At 51.9% G+C, this 16,587-nt stretch overlaps 1 protein-coding gene across 2 annotated transcripts in view; it reads left to right on the plus strand.

The window, feature by feature from the left end:
- Positions 1 to 16,587, plus strand: part of BMP7 (bone morphogenetic protein 7) — a 93,188-nt gene that overhangs the window by 55,497 nt on the left and 21,104 nt on the right. For both annotated transcript variants that reach the window (XM_036827062.1, XM_036827061.1), the window contains exon 3: positions 6,652 to 6,800. In XM_036827062.1, the coding sequence (XP_036682957.1) occupies positions 6,652 to 6,800 (149 nt within the window). The remainder of the gene's footprint in view (positions 1 to 6,651; positions 6,801 to 16,587) is intronic.

Here is a 16,587-nt window from a genome sequence, read left to right on the forward strand (position 1 = left end):
CTATTGGCAACTACTAATCTTTTCAGTCTCTGTGGATTTGCCTCTTCTGGACATTTCATATAAATAGAATCATACAATATGTGGTCCTTTGTGTCTGACTTCTTTTACTTAACACAATGATTTCAAAGTTCACCCATGTCGTAGCATGTGTCAGTGCTTCATTCCTTTTTACTGCCAAATAGTATTCCATGGTATGGGCTTACCATGTTTTGTTTAATCTGTTCATCATGTGATGGATATATGAGTTGTTTCCATTTTTTTTGGCTCTTATGAGTAATGCTGCTATGAACATTCATGTATAGGATTTTCATTTCTCTTGGGTAGTAAAATTATTGGGTCATATGGTAACTCTGTGTTTTACTTCTTAAAAAACTGCCGTTCTATTTTCCAAATTCACTGCACTATTTCACATTCCCACCAGCAGTGTCTGAAGGTTCCAATTCCTCCACATCCTGGCCAACACTTACTATTGTCTGTGTTTCTGGTTTTAGCTATCCTGCTGGCTGTGAAGTACTAACTTACTGTAGTTCTGATTTGCATTTCCCTAATGGCTAATCATGTTGACCCTCTGTTCATATGTTCACTGGCCATTTGTATATCTTTAAAGAAATGTCTGTTCAAATTGGCCTTATCCATCTTTGGAATCAATAACATGCTAGCTTTACAATACAGGTTCTTACTTTGCCCTCTTCCATTTTCTTGACCAATTTGTATAAGAAGGAATTATCTCTTTTTTAAAAAATTTATTTATTTATGTATATATTTTATTTTTGGCTGCGTTGGGTCTTCATTGCTGCGCGCAGGCTTTCTCTAGTTGCGGCGAGCAAGGGCTACTCTTTGGTGCGGTGCGCGGGCTTCTCACTGAGGTGGCTTCTCTTGTTGCGGAGCACGGGCTCTAGGTGCGTGGGCTGCAGTAGTTGTGGCACGCGGGCTCAGTAGTTGTGGCTCGTGGGCTTTAGAGCGCAAACTCAGTAGTTGTGGCTCGTGGGCTTTAGAGCGCAGGCTCAGTAGTTGTGGCACGCGGGCTCAGTAGTTGTGGCTCGCGGGCTTTAGAGCACAGACTCAGTAGTTGTGGCTCACGGGCTTTAGAGCGCAGGCTCAGTAGTTGTGGCACATGGGCTTAGTTGCTCCGCGGCATGTGGGATCTTCCCGGACCAGGGCTCAAACCCGTGTCCCCTGCATTGGCAGGCAGATTCTTAACCACTGCGCCACCAGGGAAGTCCAGAAGGAATTATCTCTTGATAATATGGTAAAAATACAGTATAAAACCATCTGGGTGTGGGGAAAGGCCTTTTATTTCTGTTTCAATTTGTTAGTGCATATTGGGTGACTCAAATTTTCTACTTCCTTTTTTTTTTTAACCAATCTTAGCATATTGTATTTTCCCAGAAATTTGCATACTACACATCCTGTTTTATGACACCTTTTTACTTAATACCGTGTTTCCCTCTTGTCAAGAAGTATGGATTTATATGGTCCTTTGACACAGCTGTGTAGCACTTGGATACACCCTCTGTTTTTACCCGTCCCTCTCAGTAGATGGTTTGTTTTCGGTTTTTCTGTTCTAAACAGTGTGACTGTTGTTTGGGTTCTATCTCTTTGGTGAACAAACCACCTACAACGCAGTGGCTAAAACAACAATCATTTAATTGCTCAGGAATTTGGGCAGGGCTCAGCTGGGCAGTTTTTCTACTCTTGGTAGCGTCTGCTGTAGTCCCTGATGAAGCTGAGAGCTTGGCTGGGGCTGGAACACCCTAGATGGCATGTCTGCTGAGGGCTGGCTTGGCTTTTCTCTCTCTCCCCTCATAGACCCCCCCCTCCTCCTCAGCCTCTGCCCCTTCCCCTTCCATGTCATCTCTCCCACAGAAGAGTCAGAGTTGCCAGTGCAGTGGGCAGCAGAAGCAGATCTGCTAAGCCTCTTCCGTCTTCCTCCTGGACATGGCAGGGCCTCCCTGCCACTGAGTCCACAACAAGTCAGGTGGTCAGTGCAGACGTCAGAGGTGGGAGCAGACCTCCTCCCCGATTTATGAGAGAGCTGCATGTGGGGAGGGAGAGGAGGAATTGTTGATGGCCATATTTGCAGAAAATCTCCGACTGCGAACATCCGGAGACAGTTGTCTGATGAGTGCTGGAGTCCAAGGCGAACGCTGTTTGAATGGACGTGTGGTCTGTTGTTCCATGGGTCTTGGGCAGTCATGGAATGACCGGGACCAACACAGATAAAGTTCCCATCCCAGAATTTCCTACCGTCCGACAGAATTTCCTATCATCCAATTTCCCACCGTCCAATTTCCTACAGTACACCAGCACTTACATGACTTGTAGTAACTATAGCGATGGTCTAGGAGCCGTGGGAGTTTGTCACTAGGCTGGTCTTCACTCGGCTTCCCCAGCTGCTGAAGAAGAGGGCATTCTCTCCATTTTACAGAGGAGGAAAGTGAGGCTCCGGAATGAGCTAGCTAGCCCTGCTTGCCTTCTCTGTTCCCTGCCACCTGGACGTCATCGCCCCTCTAGTATTTTCTCTGCTCCACACAATGTTGTGACAATAACACGCATCGTGCAGCACTGAACAACCTCCTGGGTCTCTTGTCCCTTGGCCAGAGGGTGAGTTAAGGAGGTGATGGGGCTTAAGTACCAAGTCCTCAGGTCACACTTCCGGCGCTGTATCCTGGTTCTGTCACTTAGAAGGTTTTTTTTTTTTTTAATTTATTTATTATTTATTTTTGGCTGCATTGGGTCTTTGTTGCGGTGCACGGGCTTCTCATTGCGGTGGCTTCTCTTGTTGTGGAGCACAGGCTCTAGGCGCGCAGGCTTCAGTAGTTGTGGCGCACGGGCTTAGTTGCTCCGCGGCATGTGGGATCTTCCCAGACCAGGGCTCGAACCCGTGTCCCCTGCATTGGCAGGCGAGTTCTTAACCACTGCGCCACCAGGGAAGCCCCTGTCACTTAGGAGGTTTATCCATGTGGGCAGTTGGCTTCCCCTCGCTGAACCTCACTTCCCTCATCTATAAAATGGGAACAGTAACCTGACTGTTGGAGATCAGGGAGCTGGTGCACGGAAAGCACCTAGATTCTTAGCAGTGGGAAAGGGGAAGGAGTGCATTTAGGTTCCCCGGGGCTCCCACCCTGAGCCGTTCTGCCTCTGCTGTCACCTGGGCTCGTCAGGGAGGCCAGTATGTTCATGGTAAATAAGAACATCACAAAGGGCTTGTTGGTTCCTCCCAGTTGTAAGAACCAGTGTGTTCGAATAAGGTGCTGGAGGTGGCAGGGAGACATTGCCACTTCCCCGGCCGTCAGTCTGGAGGCGGCTGCTGGGTAAATTGCTCCCTTGTCCCGTTCACGCAGCCATCCTGGGGCTGGGCTTTCTGTCTCAAAGCAGAGTCTGTGTTAGCATCTCACTCCCCCCGCCTCGACAGGGCTTTCCTGTCCCGATGCCTTCCACGAAGGTTCGGCTCTTCCCAGCAAGCCCGGAACGAACTGCGAGCTAGGGCTCAGGACAGGGAGTCCGCACATGCACGCATGTTGATTCACGCTGAGTCAACGCTCGCCTGTAACATCTGGCCCTCGGTGTCCCGGCTGTAATAAGAGAACGTTTCGTACCGTTTGGCAAGGCGTTCACTGTTCAAAGGCCCAATTCCATTCCCTAAGTTGCTATTCATTGTTTTACTGTCCATCAGGTCCTATCCAGATATCTGGTCACATTTTCCGGCAAATAATTTTCCAGCGAAGTCGCCACCCAGGTCTGTGACTTCTGTGCTGTGGTATAGAGGCTGCCTACCGGGGCCCTGGGAGCCCGAGCGAGTGAGGGAATTGTTTTGACTCGGACTGGTGTTTCTTCTCTCATCTGTTAATTATCGAGAGCAGCGAACTGGTTCGTTGACAGTCTTGGTAATCTCCATAGCCAGGAAAGTCATCAAGGCAGACTGGAGATGAAGACAGTGGAAATTCTTGTTTGGAAGTTTAAAATCTGTGTGGACGTCCCCCCAGGTCAGTTCTGAAACTACCTCTGAAAAGGCACTGGGAAGAAGTAGAAGTAAACGGATCATGAAAGGTTGTCTCGTTATTTTAATTCAGTTTGGCCATGAAAGTCAAAGTGTCCTCAAAATATTCTGTGGCTCTGAAAAGACGTCCTTGCCCCCCTGCTCTCTCTGTATTACAGAGGCAGCAAGTGTCCTACAGTCACCAGGGACTGCGGTTTGGCTGGTCAAGAGACAATGCACTGTCCTGTAGTGTGGCTCCGTTCTGCTGGCTGTAAGATCAGAAGTCGTATCTCGTTCACGTGCGTGACATAATGTAATTCAGCATTTTCTGAATTGGGTTCTGGCGATTACTGAGTATCACTTAAAAAGTGGGATTTTGGGGGGCGTGAGGTGGGGATAACTCCTGTTTCCATCTTGTGGTCCTGGTGATGTTGTCCATCACCGTGGAGTGGGGTGCCCAGCCCTCCCGTGGCCAAGGGTGGGGCAGGGACTTGACGAGGCCAACTAGATCCTCTGCCCTCAGACTTTTGGATGGAGAGAGTCAAAGAGGGAAATACAGCTCAGATTCATTCCCTCACTCCCAAAAACTGTGCCTTGATGAGACAGCCCTGCACCCTCTCAGCTGTCTTGGCTCCTGTCTGCTTCTGAGCCTGGCTCTCCACCCTGTGTAGACTTCTCTGAGTGACCTGTTAATCTCCCAGTACATTTCCGCTGGGTTCCGAGTTAAAGTAAATTTGAGACACTGGGTAACATTACCAATTTGTTTTCTGCATGCATGCCTTCTCTGAGTCTTATACATTTTAATATGCTTGGTAAATGTCTAATGTGTTACGATGCAACAGAGATCTCACAACCTTCGAGGTCTCCAGACCACACAGGAAAGATGAAGAGGGTGGTCAGCACTAGTTTTAGGAGGGAGAACGGGGGATGGGGTCAATAAGGAGATTGTGCCTCATCTCAAGGAGGGGGTATCTGCTGCTCGCTTCGGCCGATGGCTTAGTGAGTTATATACAATGGGTTTAATTCGCCAAAGGCTCTTAAATGATGACAACGACACTTGAGCAAAGGCAGCTTCCGGAAGACCTTCTCTTCTTGTATGGTTGCAAGCCTCACAGGGGGCCCGGTTCGGTTCCAGGCCTGCCTCAGCTGTGTGCTAGCAGTGTAACCCTGTGCAAACAGCTTTGCCTTTCTGAGCCTCTGTTCTGAGACCTGCACAGTGGTACAGTTAATATTACCCACCTCAGAGAGTTATTGTAGGAACTCAGTGACATGATCTCGGCAGGCAGTTCAACCCAGGGCTTGGCAGGTGCTAAGTGCTCAATCAGTAGTTGGTACATCTGATAAGGTGTGAGCAGAGAAAATGCACCTTAATTTCCAGGAAAATTAGATCCCTCCAGGTATGATAGAGACTGTCAGTACCCTGGGGCAGGAGCCGGTTGGGTGCTGTTCATCATTGTACCCACAGCCTGGTACAGTGTAGGAGCTCAAATATCCTAATTGACTATCGAAGGGCTCAAAATATTTAAACTTTGAATCCTTATAATTAAAAGTACAAAAGAGACATTAAGATATTTTACATACTAGAATTCTACTACCTAGGAATGTAAAAATCCATCCATCCATCCATCTGTTCATCCATTCATCCATACATCCATCCATCTATCCATCCATCTTCCATCCATCCATCCATCCATCTTCCATCCATCCATCCATCCATCCATCTTCCATCTCTCCATCCATCCATCCATCCATCCATCCATCCATCCATCCATCTATCCATCCATCTTCCATCTATCCATCCATCCATCCATCCATCTATCCATCCATCTTCCATCTATCCATCCATCCATCTTCCATCCATCCATCCATCCATCCATCCATCCATCTATCCATCCATCTTCCATCTATCCATCCATCCATCTTCCATCCATTCATCCTCCATCCACTACAAGGTCAATTGTGGTTTTACCCATTTGGCTACTACAAATCTGAGGAAGAGAGAATTAAAGGACTTCCTCTATTAATGATGTCAGTCTGCATGGGGGTCCACCTCCTAACACTTGGTGGGCTCATGAGGAGGTTGCACAGTGTGGAAATGAGGAGCGTCTGCACTGGTGCTCAGCTGCCTGGGCTCAAACCCCCAGTCTAGCAACTTCCTGGCTACATGACCTTGGGCATGTCATGGTTTTACCATGGATTCATGGGAGATGATAGTACTCCCACAGCTTAGGGTTGTGAGAACTGAATGAGAATGTGCGCACCACACTGGGGACAGTGCCTGGCGAGTGGTGAATAAGCCGACGAAAGGGGACTTCTGTTCCCTGAGACTTCCGGCCTCATGGAGGCTGTGAAATTGCTGCCTTCCTGTGCTGTGTCTCACTGGCATCCCCCCTGATGAATCTGAAGGGCGCGTCTGTCTCGTAGCAGCTCCCTGTCTCCTGCACGTATCTCTTTACACCTCTTCTGCACTCCGTCTCCCCACCACGGCTGCTACCTGGGGATCTCCATGGCTGGCTCTTGGTCTGATGAACCCACTTTGGGGGGACTGACAGACCTCCTGCCAGCTCCCCCGCCTCACAAGGTCCTCCTGTCCGTCAGTGGCTGGCTGGCTGACGGGGGCACCAAGCCATGACCTGCTGACCCGGAGCCTGCGTCTCTCTCCTCTCTTGCAGGGAGTCGGACCTGTTCCTGCTCGACAGCCGCACCCTCTGGGCCTCGGAGGAGGGCTGGCTGGTGTTCGACATCACGGCCACCAGCAACCACTGGGTGGTCAACCCACGGCACAACCTGGGCCTGCAGCTCTCGGTGGAGACTCTGGATGGTAAGTCCCCACCGCCACGCCAGCTCGTGCCGGTGCGGCCCGCAGCCGTGGACTCGAGGAGGATCTCGGCGGTCCACGTGCTCGTCTCCATCAGGACCAGGCTTCCCCTGCCCCCTCCCCCATCAGTACTTACTCTCCAGCTTTTTGATCCAAAACGAAAGCAGTCCCTACCCCTTTTGCATAAGATGATTACACAGTTGGCCAGAGCTGGGGTGGGTGAGGCCTAGTTGCTCACAGCAGCATGGGTGGCCTCCCGCTTTTCGAAATGCGGACTCTCTGGCCCGTCCCAGGCCTGCTGCATCAGAACCTGCACTTTAGCTGAGCCTCCGGTGATGCCCGAACATAGAACATGCTGATGCAGGCTCCTCAAGCTCGGGACACAGGACATCCTGGGGTGTCCTGGGCATGGTTGGATGTTTAGCAGTACCCCGGGCCTCTACCCACGAGATAGATAGATAGCCTCCTCCACTTGTGACACCCAAAGAATGTCTCCAGACGTTGCCAAGTGTCCCATGCGGGGCACAGTTGCCCCGGTTAAGGACCACCGCACTGATACGAGGCATTAACCTTCTTCCAAGAGACTGAATGTGGTGCTGAGTCCCAGATACTTGGAGAATGCGCTGTCCGCCCGCCCTCCCCCAGCACCTCCCCCGCACCCCACGCCCATCTTTTCTGAGAAGGGCAGACAGGAAAGCACGTGCGGGACTAGGGTGGGCCCGGCTCTGCCGATCTCTCCTTCCCCGAAGCGTATTTCTTATTAAGTGGGGATGCCTTTAGGGTGGGTAACTTCTTCCTTACACCAGTTTACAAAAGAATTATTTTAGAATAGGTAATACATGTGCCTGGCTCAACATTCAAAAGTTACAGCCCTGTGCAACAGTGAGTAGTTTCCCTCTGACCTCCTTCCCCCAGCCGCTGAGTTCCACCTCCCAGCGGCAGCTATCTCCACGTTATTGGGTGTCTTTCTGTTCAGAGATGCCTTCTGGGTATCTAAGCAATTACATATAGATTCTGCTTTCCTTTTTTTTTTCCTCCCACAAATACTATCATAGTATATACAGTGTTGTTCGCTTTGCTTTTTTCACCAGACAACGTATCTCGGAGGTTGGTCTTTTCTCCGCTGTTAAAGAGCTTCCTTAGTCTTTAGAGGCTGTTGTGTCTTTGTGTACGTGTGGAGTGGACACAGCTCTGCCGCTCACTCACTGTGTGACTTTGGACAACTTCGCCTACGTCCCAGAGCCTTGGCTCCTCATATCCAACCCTTGGGTAATAAGAGAGCCTGGGTTATCAGGTTGTTCTGAGAATGAGTGAGTTAATACAGGAAGAGTTTTAAAAATAATGCCCTAAGGTACAAAGGAATTCCCTGGGACGCTTGTGAAAATGCAGATTCTGTTTCAGCAGGTCTGGGACGGATGGGAGGCTGTGGTCCAAACAGTCCCCAAGTGATGCAGAGGCTGCCAGTCCCTGGACAGTGCTTTGAGTAGTGAGGGCTGAGAACAGGGCCCGGCTTGTAATACACGTGCCCTAAATGAGAGAAGTCATTGTCGTTGTTGTTTTTGTTGTTTTACTACCACCAAGAGTAACACATCCAGTCCACCCGGGAGGGACGTCTAGGGTTTTCCCATCTTCCACTCCCATAAACAGAGCTGCAGTGGAGAACCTCAGCGCACATGTCCTTGGACACTTGAGTAGGTGTAGGTCTAGGAACAATTCCTGAAAGTGGCATGTCTGTAGTTTTTTTTTTTTTTTGTAATATTTTATTTATTTGTTTAGGCGGCACCCAGGATCTTTTAGTTGCGTCATGCAGGCTCTTCGTTGTGGCACGCGTGTGGGATCTAGTTCCCCGAGCAGGGATCGAACCCGGGCCCCCTGCATTGGGAGCGCAGAGTCTTACCCACTGGACCCCCAGGGAAGTCCTTGTTTGTAGTTTTGATCGGTATTGCCAGTTTACCCTCCGGAGAGGTCTTTCCATTTGCGCCCGCCGCCGGCAATGCACGAGGGCACCCGTGTCCCCTTCTTTGTCGGGACAACCTCTCAAATGTACCTGTCTTTGCTGATCCGATAGATGATGCGTGGGATCTTGTAGTTTTGCTTTGCTCTTCTCTCCTCTGTGCGAGGCTGAGCCCTTATTTCTCAAATACGCCACTTGCAGTTTCCTCCCTGCGAACCTCTGTCTCCTCTGCCCATTGCTCGCATAGGGTGTCGGTCTTTTTCTGCTTTATATTTTAGGGATATTTTGCCCTTTGCGATTTGAGCTGCAAATATTGTTCCAGCTTTTAGTTCTTCTTTTTACTGTGGTTAATGCTGGGTTTGGCCAAGTAGATTTGGAAAATATAGGTAAATTTTATAATGTTTTCCCCAGAATTATCCGCCTAAGGTCACATGCTATGTGGGAGGGGGCCACAGAGTTTAGGACCACACTTGTCTTCTTTCCAGTCTGGTCTTCTTTCTACTGATGGTCTCCCCCAGGCTCCCCACCCCTCCAAACCTTCCCCTTTTCATGCCCCTGACACTTTATAGTGGGGTCCTAGAAGATGCTGGAGTTTCCCGTTGCTCTATAGTGGGTTGGCAAACTATGCACGGTGGACCAAATTCAGCCTCCAGCCTGTTTTTGGGTGCCTGTGCGCTAAGAGTAGTTTTCAAAATTTTAAATGGCTAAGAAAACTTTTAAAAAGAAGAATATTTTGTGACACATAGAATTATAGGAAATTCACATTTTGGTGTCCATAAATAAAGTTTTATTAGTACACAGTCACACTTACTGGTTTATGTATATCACCTGGGCCTGCTTTTGTGCTGCAGCAGCAGAGTTGAGTAGTTGTAACAGAGACGCTATGGCCCACAAAGCTGAAAATATTATTTTCAGAAATACTATTTACAGAAGGAGTTTGCAACCCCTGCTCTATAGCAGAATTTCTCAAACTGTGTTCCGTGAAGAGTCATGATCAGTTAAGTGCAAGAAATGCTAGGTTGGATAAACTAAACAGGTTTCACTGCAGGACTTATCAGAGCCTTTATTTTGCTGATGTCCATTGTGAATCTCCTGATAGGGTATACAGCATAGAAGAATTCCAAACTTATTTGGCGATAGAATCATTCAACTCTTGTTTGTCCTTAAAAGCCCCTGTGGAACATAGTGGAGATGAGGCACAAATGAGGCTAAGGGAGACTTGATTGACCTCTTCAGAGTGACCGTTTCCCTGAACTTGTGGGTATTGGCTTGACCTGCCAACTTGATCCAGTGGGTCATGTGCTCCTTTATCCTGCCTGCCCTTCTGGCTCAGGGTGGCAGAGGTTTGGTTTTTCTCTTAAGTGACACTCAACCCAGGCCTGCCATCCCCTTTCTCCCCCACAGTCAGGGACTTTGTCCCCCTTTTGCCTCCAGCGTCTGCTCCCCCCAACCTGTGGCTGAGGCTCAGTGTTTATTGACGTGGCACAGCCTGATGGTGACATGGGCTCGGGCTCAGGAGCTGGCCAGACTCCCCAGGTTCAAGTCCCAGCTCTGCTGTTTCTAGCCACATGACCCAGGGTGAGTCACTTAATGTCCCTCATCTGGAAAATGGGGTTAATAATAGTTTCCACCTCCCAGGGTGGTTGCAAAGGATTAGATGAGCTCATGCAAGTGAAGAGCTTAATTGCTTAACATGTGGTAGCTGCTAAGCACAAAGTAAGTGCTTTCTGCCATTGTCTCCTGTGATCCTCACCATTACCAGCGGGGTAGATGCTATCATTAACATCCCCGAGGGACAGGTGACGAAACTGGGGCCCCCGAGAGGTGCTGAGGCCTGGGGACCCCTCTCCATCCAGGGGGAGCGTAGCCTAGCGGCCGCAAGATGCTGCCTAGAGCCAGGGTAAGGATTAGACGCCATGCCCCTGACTTGATGCCCCATCTCCTCCCCTCCTAAATGGGGCCCTGGGGGCCGGGCATGGATGCTGCCGCCCTGGGACCCGGCTTGTCCAGGTGCTGTGCACGCCGACGCGGCAAGTTTAGCCTGGTTGCCTGGGTCAGGGAAGGACCGCCCACCCAGACCGTCAGGGAGGAGGAAAGTATTCAATGGCCAACTGGGCGTATGAGTTTTTGCATCTTTTGGGGGATGAGATAAGAAGCAAGTGAGCCCAGCATTTCTGAGACCACAGGCTCCTGGCTGGGACATCGTTTCCCTCCATGGTGTTTCTCCCACGTGTCGTCCATCACAATCCCCCTGGGTGGCACACTGAGCATGCGGATTCCCGGGCTCCACCCCCAGACCCACTGATGGCGATTCCCCAAGGATGGGCCCAGGAATCTGCCTTTTCTCACAGGCTCCTTGTAACTTGGGGTCTGGCCCAGTGATAACACTCTGCCCCGTGTTTTGGGGTACCCTGTTTATAAGATGGTGCCCGGGCTGGCCAAGTCCACTCAGGTCTAAACCTGGGTCAGAACCTTTTCGTGTTGGATGCCTACACAGGTGAAAGACCAGCAGGGGCTGCTGGGGAGTCCGTGGATTCTGGGGTGCGTTTGATGGGCAGGCCGATGCGCACATACTGTGTGCCAGCCCTGCGTTGCCTGTAGGGACAGCCGGGCCCCTGCCCTGGGACCACCTACTAGCATTAACATAAACTCCGACAGCACCTGGAGAAGACGGGGTTTCAGGGCGTGGCACCCGTGCCCAGCTCCCAGTGCCCCGTCTGGGAGGGGAGGAGATGGGGCACTGAGTCAGGGTACAGCATCCTGCAGCCACTGGGCACCTGCCAGTATATGCAGCCAGGTCACCTCCAGGGCCTCAGTTTCCTCACCCATACAATGGGCACGTTGATGATAGTAATTCGGGCCAGCTTGCTTAGTGAGGCACAGACGTCACAGACCCTCTTTCCTGATGTTTGGTGCGACATGAGGTGAGCCCCGGCTCACCGGCTCTCCAAATGCGGCCTGAGACCACCCAGGAAGCGTGCGCCTGTTCCCCCTTCCTCCAGCTGCGGCCCTCCTGTTAGTCACCCCTCGGAGTAGAGCGGAGCGGCACAGCCGAGGCCTCCGCCGGCCAGCGAGCCTGTGTGGGGAGGAGCCGGTAAACCCCCCGGGCACCTGGGGCTCATCAGGAACCCAGCAGGGAGCCTCGTCTCATCTCTGAGGACAGGACGCTGCGGGAAGGAGGGCTGGCGTCTGCCGTCTTTCCTTGTACGGAGGACAAGAAGAGAGGCAGCCCCTCCACCTCCCAAGCCACACAGGCTGCGCCCCCCTGAACCCCCAGGGCAGTGGGAGAGGGGAGAAGAGGCACCCTGAGCAGAGGGGACCTGACACCAGTGTGGAGGGCTCGCCAGCTGGCCAGGGGGCTGTCTAGGCGGTGCCGGTGAGAGCTGCGCCCTCGCTGCCGGCCAGGCCCCGTGCCCAGTTCCGGTACAGGACCAGAGTGGGGACATTCTGGCGGCTCCTGCACCGACTCCAGTGCCCGATAGCCTGATGCTCCGCGGGGCGGCCTCGTGTGATCTGGGACGGCTGGTCCAACCTCCTGATGCCTTGTCCCTTCATCTGTCCCTCGGGCATAATTATGGCTGGGAGGAAGAAAAGAGTGAATTCATGTAAAAATGCGGAGCCCTGGGCCGGCACCCTGTCCACGCGCGTGAGTGTTAGATATTATTATTGCTGTTATCGATGTGTTTAATTCTCACAATGACCCTGCCCAGGCAGCACGTTTGTTACGGCCAGCATCTTACAGGTGAGGAGACAGAGGCCGAGAAGGCCAAGCAACTTGACTAAAGTTACTCTGCTCCCAGGGTAGACCTGGGCTTTGCTGCAGATTGACTGACTCCAGACTTGCTCGTTGCTGGAAAGCCTTTCGAGGAATGTGGTCACCAGTGGCCACACCTTGAGGGGCGGTGTGTAATTAACAGGCCCCTGCTGGGTGCACGGCTGGGCCACCCAGACAGAGAGCCTGGGACCCTATAGCATCCTGGTTTCTGCCTGGCTCTTCTCTCCACATCCCCTTTCCTGGGAAGAGAGTTTGAAAAAGGACCCGGAAGACAGTGGGCTTCCCACAGGACTAAGTGGAGGAGCCAGCGTCACAGAAGTGGCCAGGGGGCCCTCCCTGCATTCAGAAATGTTACAACTTGGTTTATGACCATCTTGGTATAACGATGAATATAATCCTGGCTGGATTAAAAATGAAAACATTTTCTCCAACCCTAAAAAGTTCATGTTTTTTCTTCTGATTTCAAGAGATGTTATAACGTTTTCCCAGGCCCCTAAAAGTGCTGTGGGCCTGGCCACGGTGCCTGACGGATCCCAGCCTGTAGAGCAATGCTGAACCCTCCCAGCCCCGGCACCTGGTGGTCAGAACCGGCTTCCTACAGTCAAGAGCCTTTTGCCCGTGTTGAAAGCACATTTATTCACTCAACAAACATTTGTGTGGAGCTATGATGGACCCGGGACTGTGGCAGGCACCGGGGCTACGGCTTGGATAGGACAAGGCTTTTGCTCACATTCTCATAGGAAGAGGCAGACGGTGAAGGGACCATACGCTGAAGGTCAGGGATGAGGCCCTGAAGACAAGTTCTGAGGTTCCGAGGACGGCTCCGGAGGGCTTCCTGCACGCGGTGTTCCTGGTGCCGCTGTCCATCCCAAAGCGGCGGGGAGGTGAAGACTGCTTTGGGCTGGAGACTCCATCGTCTTTGCAGATACAGAAGCACCTAGTCCTTTGTTCCCAAGGCAAGGACCCCAACATCTTGTCCTCGTTGACAGGGTCTTCCTCCTCTCCCTTGTCCACAGAAGAGATCACTTGACGGCTCAGGAGGCCCGTGGTGTCGATCGGCCCTGGCTCTCTGATCCAAGAAGACGGCCTGGGGGCCTCATTTCCCCCACCACGCTCCCTCGCCAGGGGCCTCCAGCTGCTGCTCGACATCCCCGGAGCTCCAAGACCAGGAGGGCCCCTTCTTCTGCCTCCAGGAGGGCAGACACAGGCACATCCTGGACGTCTGCATGCAAAGAGGGCCTCGAGCTTCTCTCCGGGGCCCGCGAGAGCACGTATCCCTGTTCTTGATCATCCCAGATGGGATCAAATGGGATTGTGAGGCATTTAAAGGATTGAGGGCGTATGCCGTGCAAGTGTGATGCCGGCCGCGGCAGCTGAAGACGGGACCCGGGAGTGAGCCTTCGCCCACGGAGGCTGCGGAGACGAAGCCCCATAAAGCCGAGGTTGGTGAGCGATCCCGCCCACGGCGCAGCTGGCTTCCAGGTGCCTTCGCCCTTGCGATTGCTTCACATCCTGTTTGTCCAGAAGCCGAAGCAAGAGAGCGAAGAAGAGGTCTTGGTGACCCAGAGGCTGGGATGGGACCTTCCAGGGCCGGTGGGCAGTGGCGGCTGGGGAGGCCTTGGGTAACTGGGCCAGGCAGATGTCACAAGTATTAACTGCGTTCTCACTTGTCACTCAGGCCTTGGTCCATCAGGAGAAGTGGCTGGAATTAATGCGTTTTGCACAATTAAGGAGGAACATTCTTATGCTGTGGGCCTCCGAGGGGCACCCGATGGCTCTAGCCCTGGAAAACAGAGAAACCACAAGAAAACCAAGATGCCACCCTCTCTGTGGGCGAGTTACATCCCCTCCTTCCCTAAGAGGCCCCATTTGTGCTCCCTGCCTGCTCCGGGGCTCTTCTGGACTGGGCATACTCTTTCTGCCCGGGCCACCCAGGCCTGCCAGTGGTGGCCTGATGTGCTGGCTCGTCCCTGTCCTCAACTCAACTTCCCGGAGTCCTGCATCCACACCCCTGCCCACCTGGTTCGCCTCTGGGAGGGACCTCCCCTCAGAGCCTCGGTGGATCCTCCCTTGCCCTGGAGGCCCCCGTAGGCTGCCCACATCCGTGCCTGGGCAACCTCTCCTTTCTGCATTTCCATCCACCTTCACTTGGCAAAGGTTTGGTGGTCAAGTTCGTAGCCTCGAGCCAGCTTTCCCCGTCTGTAAATGTGGGGTCAGTAGTCCTGCCCAAGAGCAGTGCAGGGGGTGGGCGCTGCACAGTGCCTGGTACAGAGCACACACTCAATAATCTTGGCTGTGAACCAACAACGGGCAGAACCCTCTCTGCAAGGAATACTTTCACTGGCAAATAATAGACAGTAAAGGCATCTTATCTCATTGGGACATTTTATGGTTTTCTTTACAAGTCTAGAATTAAGTGGATCTGGGGTTGGTTAGAGCAGAGGTCAGCTAACTCTTTCTCTAAAGTGCCAGATAGTAAATGTTGTAGCTTCGCGGGTCAGACACCCTCCGTCCAGGTTCCTCAACTCGACCGTGACAGCGGCAGTACACACGTGCGTTAAAGCAGACAGTAAATATGTGCGCGGGTGTTCAAAGCTCTGTTGCAGTAAAGCTTCTCTCTTAACTTTTTATTTTATATTGGAGTAGAGTTGATTAACAATGTTGTGTTGGTTTCAGGTGTACAGCACAGTGATTCAGTTATACACATACATGTGTCTCTTCTTTTTCAAATTCTTTTCCCGTTTAGGTTGTTACATGATATTGAGCAGAGTTCCCCGTGTTACGCAGTAGGTCCTTGTTGGTTATCTGTTTTAAATATAGCAGTGTGTACATGTCAACCCCAAACTCCCTAACTATCCCTCCCCCACCCCACCCTGTAACTGTAAGTTCCTTCTCTAAGTCTGTGAGTCTGTTTCTGTTTTGTAAATAAGTTCATTTGTATCTTCTTTTTTTTTTTTGATTCCGCATATTTCTCTTTATCTGGAGAGAAAGAGAAATGTCCAATAAAACTTTATTTGCAAAAGCAGACGGTGGGGGCTTCCCTGGTGGCGCAGTGGTTGAGAATCTGCCTGCCAGTGCAGGGGACACGGGTTCGAGCCCCGGTCTGGGAAGATCCCACATGCCGCGGAGCAACTAGGCCCGTGAGCCACAACTACTGAGCCTGCGCGTCTGGAGCCTGTGCTCCGCAACAAGAGAGGCCGCGATAGTGAGAGGCCCGCGCACCGCGATGAAGAGTGGCCCCCGCTCGCCGCAACTAGAGAAAGCCCTCGCACAGAAACGAAGACCCAACACAGCCAAAAATAAAATAAAATAAATAAATAAAAAATGATAATAAAAATAAAGGAATTCCTTAAAAAAAAAAGCAGGCGGTGGGCTGGATTTGGCCCGCGGGCTGTTGTTACCAACCCCTGGTTAGAGTATGAACAGCACGCAGGGCTTCTCCCCCGGCCCCCGTCTTGCGTGTGTCGGCTGCGTGTCCTGAGACTCACCTTAGTGCCGCTGGCAGATGGCTGTCTCCACGTGCCCAAGCCTGGAGGAGCTCTCCAGATGGCAGGCGGGTTGATTCCAGCACCGACGGACACCTCGAGTGTGCGAAGACCGTGGGGAATAGGCCACAACAAGGATTTCACCTCCGCTTCACGTCACAGAAATGAAAGTGTAGGTCCACACGGAAACCTGTACGGGAACGTCTGTCATGATGTTCCTGCTTACGCACACTGGAAGCAGCCCGGGTGTCCTTCAGCAGGTGACTGGGTCATCAAACTTCGTGCATCCACACCGTGGACCGTGAAACATGCAGCACCGCGAGTGGATCTCAAAGACACGTGGGTTGAAATAAGCCGACGAAAAAGACTGTGCGTCCACGTATATGAAATGTCTAGGAAATGCAAAGCTGCAGGGATTAGAACAGGTCAGTCGCTGGGAGTCTGGGAGTCGGGGAGGGGGTGACTGCGAAAGCAGGGCTTCTCCCCTCGGCACCGCTGGCGTGCCCGTGTGTGCGTTGGGACGGGGTGCGTCCTGTGCCCTGTAGGATGTTCAGCGGCAGCTCTGGCCTCCACCCG

The sequence above is a fragment of the Balaenoptera musculus genome, chromosome 15, assembly GCF_009873245.2.
Source record: "Balaenoptera musculus isolate JJ_BM4_2016_0621 chromosome 15, mBalMus1.pri.v3, whole genome shotgun sequence".
NCBI classification, from domain to species: domain Eukaryota; kingdom Metazoa; phylum Chordata; class Mammalia; order Artiodactyla; family Balaenopteridae; genus Balaenoptera; species Balaenoptera musculus.